We start from the raw sequence: 12,149 nt of genomic DNA, 5'->3' as shown, positions 1-12,149 counted from the left end.
CAATCAGAGAAAAGTAGATGAACTCTTTTTTTTTTTTTTTCTTGACATATTGGTATCTGATGTTACTGGTGAATTAAACCATGTAATTTCACTTGCACTGGGACATGTATTACTCATTTCTAGTACTTTATTTTTTATTAAGTGCCATGCCCTTATGTGTATTTTATATGGTTCTTGCTAAAAAAAAATCTAGACACCACTCAATATCTTAGATATTTAAAAGGTTCTTGTCACACAGTAACTTGGTATCTCCACCATTCCTTCTTGAATGTCTGTTTTGCAACACATTTTGTCAAGCCTTTTCTAGATGGATTTTCTGGGGTGGTTGTCTCTACTACTTTATGCATTTTGTCAATGGCCTTCCAAGTAAGAAATGGTAGGTGAATGTGACAGGAAAGTAAATGTCTTCGTACAAAAAAGTGGTTGGCGAGTGGTATATGGATGTTTAAAATATGTATATACCTTTTATGGAGTATCAATATTCATGCCTTAGGCCTTGTTCACACCAAGTGCAGAGCAGTTACAGAATGCATCCAATGTATTCCAATGGTATTTTGGACTCTAGCTCGCACCATTGTTCAGTTCCAGAGCATGTGGAAAAACTGCAGCATGCCCTATTTTGTTCTGCTCTGGAACACACCAAAATGCATGCAAACGCCCCAGAATGCACTGAAAGCCCATATTGGGCTAAAAAAGGCCCAGAACGCATCAAAATGCACTGCATATGAAGAAACGCATGCAGATCTGGTCCAGATTTGGTGTGAACAAGCCCTCAAGCTTCGGCTGGAGAGCAGATTTTGCCTTTTCAGAGTTTGGGTGGGTACTAAAAGGAGAATTATGAGGCAAGTGAATATCACTCAGCCTCATAGTTCGAGCCGACCTGTGACAATGAAACTCACAGGTCGGCTCAATAGATCGGGAAGTGAGCAAACACATAGTCACTCGCTCACTTCTCGATCTATCCCTGCAGAGAGCTGTGACAGTCACTCACAACTTCCAGCAGGGATGTCCCCCGTCCTATCCTCCCGCGAGGACTGGCGTGGAGGGGGTGAGCACAGGTGGCTCTGCCTCTAGATAGGCAGAGCCAGCTTTCAATCCCGCAGCTGGGTGGATCTCAACCGTAATGTCGGGATCCGCTGCGGCATCTCAGTATACCGCGAGCTGTAACTCTCGGTATACTGAGCTTAGGGTGACGGGAGGATGCTAGTTTGTGTCCTCCCGGTACCCTTAGGAGAACTTTGGGGAAAAGCCCTGACCCCATAGTTCTCTAAACACAGCTGGTGATTTTTGTTTTTTGTTTTACACTGTCCTTTTTAAAATCCATTTTCCATTCTTACACAGTTGGAACTTAGTGACAACCGGATTTCTGGTGGTTTAGAGGTTCTTGCCGAAAAAACGCCAAACCTGACACACTTAAACCTCAGTGGAAATAAAATTAAGGACATTAATACTCTTGAGCCCCTGGTGAGTATGGTCATTTTGTTTTTCATTTGGGTTTAAAGGGAGCCAATATTTTACCAATAAAATCTTTAGGCACACATTGTGCTAAGGCAGCCCACTTATTTGTTTTGGGCTGCAAGCACAGGACAAAGATGCACTTGTGCTTTTTTCATTGCTGCATGCCACAATGTACTGCTTTCGTTGTTAGGGGTTCTGTAGCCTGCGTTTTGAAAGAATCGGTAGAAAGTTTGGTGTTGAAATAACTAGTATAGTGACTTTGGCTGTACATATGTAAAAATGAGTTGACTAGTTACTGAATTGTGTAGAATGTAGTAACATCATGCTTTCCCATTCAGTGTATAGCACGGGTGCCCATAAGGCCGATCGTGATCTACCAGTCGATTGCGTAGCGATCACTGCTAGATCGCGATGTCCTCTCCTCCCGCCGGTGGGGCTTCTCTGGATCCCCGCTGCGCTCCCCATCTGTTTGCAGCTGGTATCAGAGTAGAAGGGACGGAGCTGCTGTCACAGAACTAATGTCGAGCGGTGAGAATATCCCCCTCTGCCCGGGAGAGCTGGGGGGATCCATGGGAGAAGCTGAGCCCCCCCTGTGCGTGGCCGAGCGGCAGAGGATCGGTACATATCAGTGATATGTACTGATCCTCTTTGCAGGACAAACACTGGAGCGATCAGCTGATCACTCCAGTGTTTGTAAATAACTGGGGACACATAGTACTATGTGTACCCAGTGATACTTGCTGTTCATTCAGGAGTTACTCAATGGGGAGAAGCAGTCTGTACAGAGGCTCCTCCCCATTCAGAAACTGCTTGATAGTAAAATATTTTCTTAATGAATGGGGAGCCTCTGTGCTTTCCATTCATTTAGAACAGAGGCTGCAGAAAAGGGGATTGAGGACTTTGTGTCCATTTATTTTTCTATTTTAAAAGGAAAATATCAGGGTGCTGGGTTCCGGGTGCAGGCGATCGCACTGTGGGTGAGGGACCTGCCTGTAGTGCCATTGACTTCAATGCACAACCACACCCCCTCCTGCCCCTGAATGCAGGTGTTTTTTTTTTCGTTGGTACCGTAGATCTCCTTGAGCTCGTCATTTGAAAAGTAGATCTCCAGACGAAAAATTGTGGGTGCCCCTGGTGTATAGTACGGTTAATATTTGGAAGCATGCACTATGGTAGAACTAAACTTCCTGAAATGAAACCTTTTAGTTGTCAACTACAGTTTTTGATATTGTGTACTACTTTGGCATACAGCTCTTGAATTTATGCATTCTGTGAGATGTCCTTTGTCTAATATTCATTCCTTTCACTCTTTTTACAGAAAAAGCTAACGCATCTCATGAGTCTAGACCTGTTCAACTGTGAAGTGACAATGCTAAATAACTACAGAGAGAGTGTATTTGCGTTACTGCCTCATCTTACTTACCTTGATGGCTTTGATGCTGATGACCAGGAAGCTCCAGATTCTGACCCAGAACCAGATGGAGAAGATGCAGATGAGAATGGAGAAGGTTATATCAAATTTTATATTGTGAATTCTACTCCCTGCGTAGCCACTAGTGCAATTGTGAGAAGTTGATATGTTTTATGTAGATTAAGTTGGAACCACTAACATTTCCTTCAAGTGCTTGTGGGATTGAAGTATAACCTTAGTTGAACTCTGGGAACTAAAAGAAAATTACCCTTGCAGTGCTATGCCTACCTTCTCATGAATATTAGTAAAGTATTCAGAATTTCTGACAGTTATGTTTTTGGCCTTCTATTGTATAGCAAATAATACCGGGGAAGGGTTCCTGAGATCAGCTGACCTGGTATGATACTTCATGTAAAGTGATTTCTTTGTCAACCCTTATAGAAGGAGAGGAAGATGACGAAGAAGAACTTGATGAAGATGAACTTGATGAGGAGGATGAAGATGGAGTAGATGATGAGGTGACTTTCTTGCATGATAATTTTGTCCTGCTCGGGAATGCTTACACAATTTCTCCTACTAACTTGTTTTTCATGTTACAGGAGGATGTGGAAGAAGAAGAGGAAGGAGAAGAGGAGGAAGATGAAGATGATGGTATGTTGCAAAATCACATTGTCTACCGTTTCTTTGAGAAGTGACATTTTTTGCTTGTCAGCACTACTTTGTATAGTATAGCTTGGTTCTAGAATAAGTCTCTATGGCTTGGGGAAGGCATAAGTGCCTACAGGCACTTTTGGTTGTACCTGCGGGTGCTATCATGGCTTGGGCTTGTTTCTGTCAATGAAGTCCACAAGTATAACATTATGCATGAAATAATAACTTTTGGCCTGTAGGGGATTGGGCACTTAGCCGCTTAAACAAAAAGGTGTGTTCTCCCCTAAATGTAATACTTCTGTGTCTGCAGATGTACCCCAAGGAGAAAAACGAAAAAGGGATTTGGAAGACGAAGGAGAGGAAGACTTTGATGATGAGGAAGAAGATGATGAATAAAATACAAAAGGCTACTGGATCTTTTTATATGGACTGTCTGGGCTGGCCACCAGTGCATGTGACAGTGTCTGCTGATGGATCACTATACCGCTGTTCACCGCCACCCTGTTCAACTTTTGTTTTTTCTTTGTGTAGATGTGTAGGGTTGAGAGCGGAGACTATTATGGTCTGAATGAATTTGTTTGCCGCTTTATTTAAAGATGGCCATCTGAGCTATTTGCGGTGCCAGATCGTAGGATGCCCTCCACTCCCTTTTTACCCCTTTTTTTTTTTTTTTTTTTTAACCCTCTCGCCCTGGAATTTTCTGTGAAAGTTCTGTGGTACCTCTGATCTGTGAATGGTGCACGGCTGTTTAAATCTGAGGATGATTCCAAAGACAGTCTCCCTCCCTCTATAATGCATCCTTTTTGTGTTAAGTCATGCGTTAATGTCAATGTGTTCTATGTTTATCTCCAGATACATGTATATGATTAACATTTGCGTATTTTTGGCAATAAGATTTCCAATGAAATTGTACAAGCTTTGTCTTTTCAACAGTTTGACTTCCCACCTGACATGTTTGATGTGGTGGTTAATACTGCTAGAACCGACTTGCAAATATAAAACCACAAATCATCCAAGGTAGTTGGTTTTTCTGGTTCTAGGAACAAGAACTGGTAAGGATCAGTCCAGAGGCCATTTATTTTTAGAGTGTGAAGTGTTGCTTTAAACAGCCACGTTTTCTTTACAGAACTGATCAGTTTTATAGGTAGTTAAAACCTGCTTTTGTTTTTGGCTTTTGAAAAGTCATTGGATACATGCCTTTATGCCCTTTCTGCAAAAGAATTCTGTCCCAAAGCAATGCATACCCTTTTTAAGTAACCCATACCTCAAATACATTGTTTCAGCTAGCAATGGCCCTTCCTCACATCCAAAGCAAACAGATGGGTCAATGGTGTCCTATTTAATGTCTTTTCTGTGTGTACATGGCCATAAAGTGTTGGTTGCAGGAGTATGTAATTGCTTATTGGCAGTGTTGCAGACTTGCCCCTTGTAAATCCAGGTTTAAGAGGGTCTACCATGGCTTTCACAATGCTATATATTAGCAGTTTCACATGACTACATTTTTTTTTTGTCATTGGGGTTATGGGAATCACTTTGGGTAGGAAATTTAAAAACCTTTGACCTATAAAATACCCCTGTTTTTTTGTATCTAGTTGTTACAGAAAGCCTTTTTAATAAAAATATTTTGGGGTTTTTAGATTGCTTGTCTTATTACTATGGTTTATCTGCTGTATGGTAGTGGTATCGGCCAAAATGTTAGCTCCTAAGGCACAGATTTGCTTCTGTAGAGCCTTGACTGTCGATTCAGGCTTGTTTTCTTGTTTTTCATTAAATCAGAATGTAGCAAGCGATCATAATGTCCATCCCTCCGTATAACGCGTTACAGGCAGACCAAAATGAAAAACAGCATTTTTGACCATTGCAGAGGTACTTAACAAAAAAACATGCATGCACACAGTGTACATGAAACGGGCATATGCAGTTGATGTATATGAAAACAAACTTACATTTTTGTTTCTTTCCTCTTCATATCTTTGTGGAAATGGCTGCCTCTGTGCTAGCAGTGTGTGTATCTCTCCCACCCACCCCAACAGTGTGTCTTTTGTGGTAAGTCAGAGCTGGTGTTTAGTGATTGTGTTACAATAGTTGACAGGGAGGCGGCCGGGTGTTTACACTGACACTCCAGTGTCAGACTGAATTTCCTGTGGATAAAATTTAGAATTTTTAGGCTTCAGGTCTAATAAAGCCTTTTTTAAAAGAGCCTGCAATATGAGTCTTGAAAATGTGTACACATGCATCACTGCACCTCCATTACTGCGATAAATGTTGATCACTTACAGAGGTGATAATGGACTTTCAAATTGTGTGCCATATTTCTGATGGGTGTTCTTTTATACAACACCATTATGGCATTCAACTTATTTGAGTATAGATGCCAACTTTGTCAAAGTTTCTGGGATTTTTCAGCTAAGTGTATCTTTATTGGATAAGTTAGAACCTATCCATTGCTCTTGGAGAGATTTCCCCTCGCTTCCTGTTCTGTATGCAGACATTTTACCAACCAGGAAGTCAGGGGAAATCTGGTTTTTGCAATCCCCTACTTAGGAGAAACATTACCATACAGTGTCCCCATGCTATCAATGAAATGTTTTTTTTTTCTTGTCTATAGATGCTTGTTTAAAAATGTTGTGCTCATGGCCCTTGGTGTTATGTATGTAATAGGCTTGTTCTGAAAATACTGTACTATAGCCTGTACCCCTCAAATTACTCGTGTTAACTCCTACAGGATTCACAAAAGGGTGAAGAGTTGGGAGAAGGAAGAAGTGAACAATCTAGGACAACAAAGCTGAACTGGAGAATTTTTCCAAATCTGCAATTTTGGCCTAGATCGTTCTCTCCTTTCTCCAAACCCTTTGCCCTTAATTGGCTCCTTATTTCAGTGCAAACCTTTCTTTTCGGGACAAACTAATTGAACGGTAGTCTACATGGATAGGACACTGGCAACAAAACTTATGGGCCATCCTGGTATAACTCCTACTCCCAGCATGCCTACAGTTTTCTTTCTCTGCTGTGGAGTTCTGTGCTCTGACCAATGAGTTACAGCGCCATCTTCAAGAGTAGGACACTACGTTCAAAAGCACATTCCAGTGGCAGCCCTGAATGGCTAAAAGAGCTGTCAGCAGTAATCCCATGCATTCTGCTAAGTTGGTGATTCTCTACCCCTATACCGCTCCCCTCGAATGGTGCATGCACTTTTGCAGAGACCCCCACAAGTATAGAGAAATCAACAGCTGCAGCTTCCCCTTGTGGCAGTCCCATTTTCCTTATCTCTGCTAGTTACCATATATTGTGGCCTGGGAGGCTGGATGCCCCCACCTTGGTGATCTATAGGGATTGCTCTTGTTTGGGTCTAATCAAATTATTCTGGTTATCTGACATTTCTGCCTCTAAACTGACCTGCAGCACAACCTCTCATGGTACTGACAGACTGAACCATCATTGCCTGCCTGTTGCTACATTGAGGCTTCCTTCGTTCTGTTTGCTCAACACCACACCCCCACCTTGTTTTGCTTAGCTGGGAGGTTTCACTGTATTTGGGGAATGGACTAGACATGAGAGGAGCCACATTGCTCCTATATTTTTGGAGCTCATGCTGGCAACACTGAACTATGCTTGGACAGATTGATGGATATCTCGTCCTATTGTCTGCCTCATTTGTGTAGATCATGCAGTGTTGGGCTGTGATGCTGGCATGTAAATGTATTTGCTGGTCTCCTTTTGTGTGACTTTCTTTTGAGCCGCCTTGGGTACCCAGCAAAAGTCATCTGGGCCTCAAGCCAGCAAGACTGCCACTTGGACACCAGGCAGCCTTTAAAGCCAAGGGTCCACTTAAACAATGCCAGGTTACAGAAAGTGGTTTTCCGGAGTTGGCTCTAGGGTTGTTTTGCCCCTTTCTGCCTAATTTTTCACTCAACACTGGCTAGCTGCATGCTCAATCTGCTTTTGGATTGGGAAATCTTTGCCAATGTCCATATGGTACAAAGGTTTCAGGGCTTTTCCGCCTTTTTTTTGCTGCCCCCCAAAAAAGGCGGCATCTTCTGCTTCTTGGATCTGCAGGCCTTAAAGCTTTTCCAGGCCAAAATTCCTCATAAAATTCAGCAATTCTGTTATGGCCTTCCCCATTGAGCTCTTTTGGCCTGTGGGCATTAAGGTTGTGTACTTGCAAGCACCATTTTTCTGTGCATTAATAGTCCCTTTGCATGCCAGGGCTTCCTACACTCTGGGCCTTCCCTTTAAAAAAAAAAATTCTGCCCCTTGTTTTATCCAACGTACTGGCTCTGTGATGGCCTTTCTATGTTCCTTGGCATGTCTAGCTGAGCTGTTGAGGGAAAAGTCAAAACTGATTCTGGCTGCCAATGTTATGATTACAATGCCAAACTTCAAGATGTTTGGCTGGACTCATTCCCAAAGCCGCATACGTGTGTCAAATTTCAGATGGTTCCTGATGAACTAGTGGAAATTCAGTTGGTGCTGGCAAGCTTATGCCTTGCATACCTCGATCAGCTGCTTGATGGAGCATGTTGGAAAATTCTCTGCCGAATGGAGCTGGCAGCCAATCGGCTACAAGTTCTGTTTGGGCATTGCAACAGCTAGCTGCTGTCAGAATACAATGCAAACAGTAGGGGATTCTTCATCAACGATCGGGAGTTGATAGAGGAATGTCTAATATTTTCATCACCCCCACAGTTTGAAAATGTGTACACCTGGTTTTAGAGTACTGGTGGGTTGTCTGGAACCTAGCTCTGAGTTCTTCCACAAGAGAACCTTCATCTTGCCTTCGGTTCTCGTGATGACTGAGGGAGTGGAGGAGAGGAGGGTCTTTTAAACAGATTAAGTGACGTGTTTCCTGTGTGTGGGGGAGGAGATTCCATCTCGTGATGCTGTCCTGGAAGACTAATGGAAATAGAGTTACCGGTAAGTCCTAACTCTGAATTTTCTCCTACCAGACTCAACTCTGATTCTGCATGGGGGTCCTGTGCTGTGTCCTCTTCTGGCCTGATACCTGAGCTTCCAGTATCAGGAAGCCAGCTCGATCCCGTCACAGCTCTTGGCTGTGACGGGAGGGGCTGGATTCCCCCCTTCTCGCTCTGATCCACCAGCGCTGACTGGCGGTTCGGAGGGTTAGACGCGGGTACAGCTGACATAATTGTTGGGATCCACTTCAGCTGCGCAGTCTGTATACCGTGAGCTGTAGCTTGCGGTATACTGAGCTTAGGGTGATGGGAGGACACTGGTTTATGTCCTCCTGTTACCCTAAGGAGAACGATGGGGAAAAGCCTTAACCCCCATAGTTCTCCTTTTTAAGGTAATCATGCTAACTGTTGCAATTTTGTCTGAGATGCCTGGCTGCTGCAGGGGCCTTGGTCACTGGGGGGCATTATGTTGCCTACTTTACATTATGGAACCCTGAGTGTAGTGAATTTTAAAATGCTGACCTCCTTGCAGGATGGTCATCTGATATTTCAGTCATACTATGTCCATGGCAGTATTGTACATCAACCACAAGGGCGGAACCTGTTGTCTTACAGTTGCAGTAGTAAGTATCTGTCTTGGGCAGGACCTAATGTTCCAGCTTTGTCTGCTGTTAACATCACAGGACTGAACAGTTGCCAGGTAGACCAATTTTGGCAGTGCCTGGAGTTGTGGGGGTGGGGCCATACACCTGTAGGATTTTCAGAACTGGGAATGTTAGATTTGTGATTTTTGGGTTCTGCCGCAACCTGCATGACTTGTTTCCAGGTGTGATGTTCCTCTGTGTAGTGGTTGCTTTTGTGGCTCTGGGATCAGTACACGAGAAACGTCTGGCCCGTACAGATCCGTGCTGCATGCACAGCTGTATCGGGCCGCTCCTGGGAAGGACAGGTGCTGTGTGTGATTAGTACGCAGCAGCCTGGCCTTCTCTTTGGAGTACGCACACGAACTGCATGTCTGCGGGTGACTGTACTCGGCTGCTGACTGGATAGATCCTGTCTGTGTCCGAGCAGGGACACACACATATGGACGTTCAGGTCAGCTGAGCGTACGGCTGCATATGCCCATAGAAACGGACAGGGTGCTGTGTACTATCACACGCAGCACCTGTCCTTCCAGGAGCTGAGGGATACGGCCCTGCATGGAGCTGTACATGCTGGCTGTTTGTAGTGTGAATGAGGGCTTAATGTTCTGAAACCCAAAGTGTACTACTGGCAAAAAACTAAACATTCCGCATGGATGCTTATTTTGTTTACAGTTCTATTAATCGTTCAGGAAGGCTGCTTTACAGCAAAGTAAGAGAGTCTAACCATTTCTCTGCTTGATGGTGAGAGAGATTCAGTTCAGGGCTCTCCTGTTTCAGCTTTCCTCAGCCCAGATAATTTTTTCCAGAAGTGCTGGGGAAAGCCTTGGCTCGCTCACAAATTACACTTGTGCCCTACCTGCATCAATTGCTAGTCTTAGTGCCTTCTCAGGAGCAGCTAAGAGTGATTCTTTATTTCATGCAGAGATGGCTAATTTTGAGAAATCTGCCCTGATCCCTGTATACTCAGTTTGGTTCCTATACAAGCAACTCATTACACCAGGGCACGATTCCTGAAAGTCTGCAATCAAATAACCCTGCCTGCATTTATCCCCCTCCCCCCCCTTGTCTGGAATGCACCAAAATGCATATAAACACTGAACAAAAATGCATGCAAATGTACAGACCCTTACCTGAAAGCTAATTTTAGGCTACAAAATGCACTGGAAAGCATCACAAATGTACTGTCCTGTTTAGCCAGATCTGTCCTGGACATGATGTGAACAAGCCCTCGGATAACGAATATATCATTTAGACCCCATTCACACTGAGCGACATGGAAATCGCGCTACTTTGAGCGACGTGTCGCGCGACTTCTTCCTATTGGGCTGTATGCAATCAGGAGCAATATCGCTCAAAATCGCTCAAAATCGCTCAAAATCGCTCAAAATCGCTCTAAAAAAGGGTCATGTAGAAGCGACAAGCTACCAGCGACGAGCTACAAGCGATATTGAGCGACGAGATGTGAACAGCTACATTGAAATGTATTGGTGAAGCTACATAGAGCGATATAGTGCGGAAATATGAGCGATATCGCTACAAAAATCGCGCGATAAATCGCTCAATGTGAACGGGGCCTTAGTCTGTAAATTCTTGTGGAACAAGTACAGGTGAAACTTGAATAATTAGAATATTGTGCAAAAGTTCATTTATTTCATTAATGCAACTTAATGGTGAAACTAATATATAAGATAGACTCATTACATGCAAAGCAAGATAGTTCAAGCTGTGATTTGTCATTGTGATGATTATGGCTTACAGCTCATGAAAACCCCAAATCCACAATCTCAGAAAATTAGAATATTACATGCAATCAATAAACAAGGATTGTACATAGAATAATATCGGACCTCTGAAAAGTATAAGCATGCATACATACTTGGTTTGGGGCCCTTTTGCAGCAATTACTGCCTCAATGTGGCATGGCATGGAAGCTATCAGCTTGTGGCACTGCTGAGGTGTTATGAAAGACCAGGATGCTTCAATAGCGGTCTTCTGCATTGTTCGGTCTCATGTCTCATCTTTCTCTTGGCAATGCCCCATACATTCTCTATGGGGTTTAGGTCAGGTGAGTTTGCTGGCCAATCAAGCACAGTAATCCCACGGTCATTGAACCAGGTTTTGGTGCTTTTGGCAGTGGGCAGGTGCCAAGTCCTGCTGGAAATGAAGTCAGCATCCCCATAGAGCTTGTCTGCGGAAGGAAGCATGAAGTGCTCCAAAATCTCCTGGTAGACTGCTGCATTGACCCTGGACTTAATGAAGCACAGTGGACCAACACCAGCAGATGACATGGCTCCCCAAATCAACACAGACTGAAAACTTCACACTGGACTTCAAGCATCTTGCAGTGTGTGCCTCTCTATTCTTCCTCCATACTCTGGGTCCTTGGTTTCCAAATGAGATGCAAAATTTGCTCTCATCAGAAAAGAGGACTTTGGACCACTGAGCAGCAGACCAGGTCTGTTTTTCTTTAGCCCAGGTAAGAAGCTTCTGACTTTGTTGTTCAGGAGTGGCTTGACAAGAGGAATACGACATTTGAAGCCCAGGATCCGTCTGTGTGGTGGCTCTTATTTACAAAGTCTTTTATTTGTTTTTTTTCAAAATAAACACTCAATTATACCATTACACATACATGTTTCATTCAATCATTTTGGTGTCCACCAGATCTGAAGTAGTCCTCCCAATATTTTAGTCTATTCATCTCCAAAACTATTTCAAACATATAATGTAATAAAACCACCCCAAAAAAGGTAACATCATCCGAAATACTCTAATTAGAGGTCTGCACCCGACGATGGAGATTCCAACTATTTATCGAGTTTCATAAGTGCTCCTACTCATTCATTTTATTGATACATATACTTGATAATTAATTGTGACAAACTACAATAATTTCCATACAACCTTCACCCAAATTCTAACTATAAACAACTTGACACATAAATATTATCTTATTATAATATCAAAAATAATTCATTCCATGTGGCCATAATCCATTGACCCTACGTGATAGCACCAACATCATTTTTCAGTGATCCTAGTAAAAAAGGTGTTCTCATTTTATTAAATCACCAT

The 12,149-nt window shown here is 43.1% G+C and overlaps 1 protein-coding gene across 7 annotated transcripts in view; it reads left to right on the top strand.

Annotated features, from left to right (window-relative positions):
* LOC108800208 (acidic leucine-rich nuclear phosphoprotein 32 family member B-like) overlaps positions 1 to 3,973 on the top strand; it is a 9,518-nt gene extending 5,545 nt beyond the window's left edge. Inside the window, exons 3-7 of one of the 7 annotated variants that reach the window (XM_018572171.1) lie at positions 1,342 to 1,464; positions 2,777 to 2,966; positions 3,314 to 3,387; positions 3,469 to 3,517; positions 3,837 to 3,973. In XM_018572171.1, the coding sequence (XP_018427673.1) occupies positions 1,342 to 1,464; positions 2,777 to 2,966; positions 3,314 to 3,387; positions 3,469 to 3,517; positions 3,837 to 3,916 (516 nt within the window). In that variant the 3' untranslated portion in view covers positions 3,917 to 3,973. Of the gene's footprint in view, positions 1 to 1,341; positions 1,465 to 2,776; positions 2,967 to 3,310; positions 3,412 to 3,468; positions 3,548 to 3,830 lie in introns of all 7 variants that reach the window. The other 6 variants (XM_018572166.1, XM_018572170.1, XM_018572167.1 and 3 more) reach the window with 6 other exon arrangements.
* The last annotated feature ends 8,176 nt before the right edge of the window (positions 3,974 to 12,149 follow it).

The sequence above is a fragment of the Nanorana parkeri genome, unplaced genomic scaffold, assembly GCF_000935625.1.
Source record: "Nanorana parkeri isolate BGI_ZX_2015 unplaced genomic scaffold, ASM93562v1 scaffold1956, whole genome shotgun sequence".
In the NCBI taxonomy this organism is placed as follows: Eukaryota; Metazoa; Chordata; class Amphibia; order Anura; family Dicroglossidae; genus Nanorana; species Nanorana parkeri.
Note: the sequence above shows the minus strand (reverse complement) of the source record. Positions and strands in the feature narration are given on the sequence as shown.